At 38.6% G+C, this 1,602-nt stretch overlaps 1 protein-coding gene across 1 annotated transcript; it reads left to right on the top strand.

Annotated features, from left to right (window-relative positions):
- Positions 1-628: 628 nt before the first annotated feature.
- Positions 629-1,186, top strand: LOC108994735 (zinc finger protein GIS3-like). Its single transcript, XM_018970061.1, has one exon. It carries the CDS (start codon positions 629-631, stop codon positions 1,184-1,186), a length of 558 nt encoding a protein of 185 aa, XP_018825606.1.
- The last annotated feature ends 416 nt before the right edge of the window (positions 1,187-1,602 follow it).

Raw genomic sequence — 1,602 nt, 5'->3', positions numbered from 1 at the left:
CATTAATAGGTAATCATGTAGGCCGCCTAGATCATTCACAAAAGATCCCATTATCTCTTCAACCCAGTTATGGAATTTAAAGAATAAATTTGTATAAAATCTTCCACACAAATCATGAACATAGTGGATCGGAGACCTTTTATTGTTGGGGGGAAGCGCTCGGGAGGGAGGGGCCGGATCGAGGGCGCAGTCAAGCGCAGCAAGGCTGCTGCATATCTTTGTAGTGAGCGCCATGTATCTGAGTTTCAGACGAAACAAGACAAAAAAAATATGCAACTTGTAAAGCAGAAGCTAAAAGCTTAATTGTTTTGCAAAGAGGTACGTACGTGGAGCTAGCTAGGATATAAAGGCATAAGCGTGAGTGCAAGACCATCACTTTCGGTCTTTCATGGCAAAAGAAAACAAAGCGTGTGTGAGATAAAAAATAATTTTAGATGAGTTGAATAAAATATTATTTTTAATATTAATATTATTTTAAAATTTAAAAAAATTGTAATAATAAAATGAGATGAGATGATTTCTGTATCCAAACCAACCTAAGTCTTTAGTTTCTATATATACACACATATGAGAACTCGGACGTCATTCCCCCTAAAATATAACCTGTTTTTACAAATAACTAACTAGCATGAGTGCTGCCTCTGAAAACACCATCCTCCATGCGTCTAAATCTCCAAAAATACCATCATCTGCATTGAAGATATTTGGTTTTCCAGTCGCGGGCTGCGACAATCATCACAATGATCATTTGCCTGTAACAGTACCATGCGATGCAAGTAGCAGGAGATCGTTCGAGTGCCAATACTGTCACCGACAGTTCTCGAATCATCAAGCACTTGGTGGCCATCAGAACGCGCACCGGAGGGAACGACAATGGGCCAAACAGGCAGAGTTCCGAGATGAACGTCATCATCAATATCCACGGTCTGTAGTAGCAGTCCCAATATTTATCGCTGCGCACGAGGGGAGACCAGGATCGGCAGTACCCATTGTATGCTCGAGTACTAGTACTGTTTCCTCGATCATGGGTGGTGCAACTGTTGAGTGGCCACATCTGCTTCCTAGTGCCGGCACAGGCACTGATGTGGATCCTACAAAAGCCCCATTGATTGATGAAGCAGAAGCACGTGAAGGAGATGATCATCTCGATCTCCACTTGAGGCTGGCACCCCGGAAGACCTTATAAATTATTAGCTACAAACCAAGTGATAATATCACATGTTGTCAATCATGTAGACTAGTATATCCTATATAGATAAAAAAAAAATTCTGCTTGTCATTTCCTTCGTCACACATCAACATGTGATTTGTTATTTTTACATATGCTTCTATATATTTAAACACACATATTGATGTGTAAATATGTGTGTTTATATAGAAGGACAAATTCTCTCTAAAAAAAATGTAAGGACAAACATAACAAATCACATGTTGATGTATGATGTGGGATAATAAATAGCATTTCTCAGGATGAAAATGTTTAATGTATATATATTGCTCTTTATATTACATCTTTTTATATATCTCCGATCATATTTAGTGACGAGTCACATTTTAAATAACAGATTGGGCTAATTGATTTTTGTTCGCCCAAGAACGATC

Source organism: Juglans regia, chromosome 12, assembly GCF_001411555.2.
Source record: "Juglans regia cultivar Chandler chromosome 12, Walnut 2.0, whole genome shotgun sequence".
Taxonomy (NCBI): Eukaryota; Viridiplantae; Streptophyta; class Magnoliopsida; order Fagales; family Juglandaceae; genus Juglans; species Juglans regia.
This window is presented reverse-complemented; position numbering and strand designations above follow the sequence as displayed.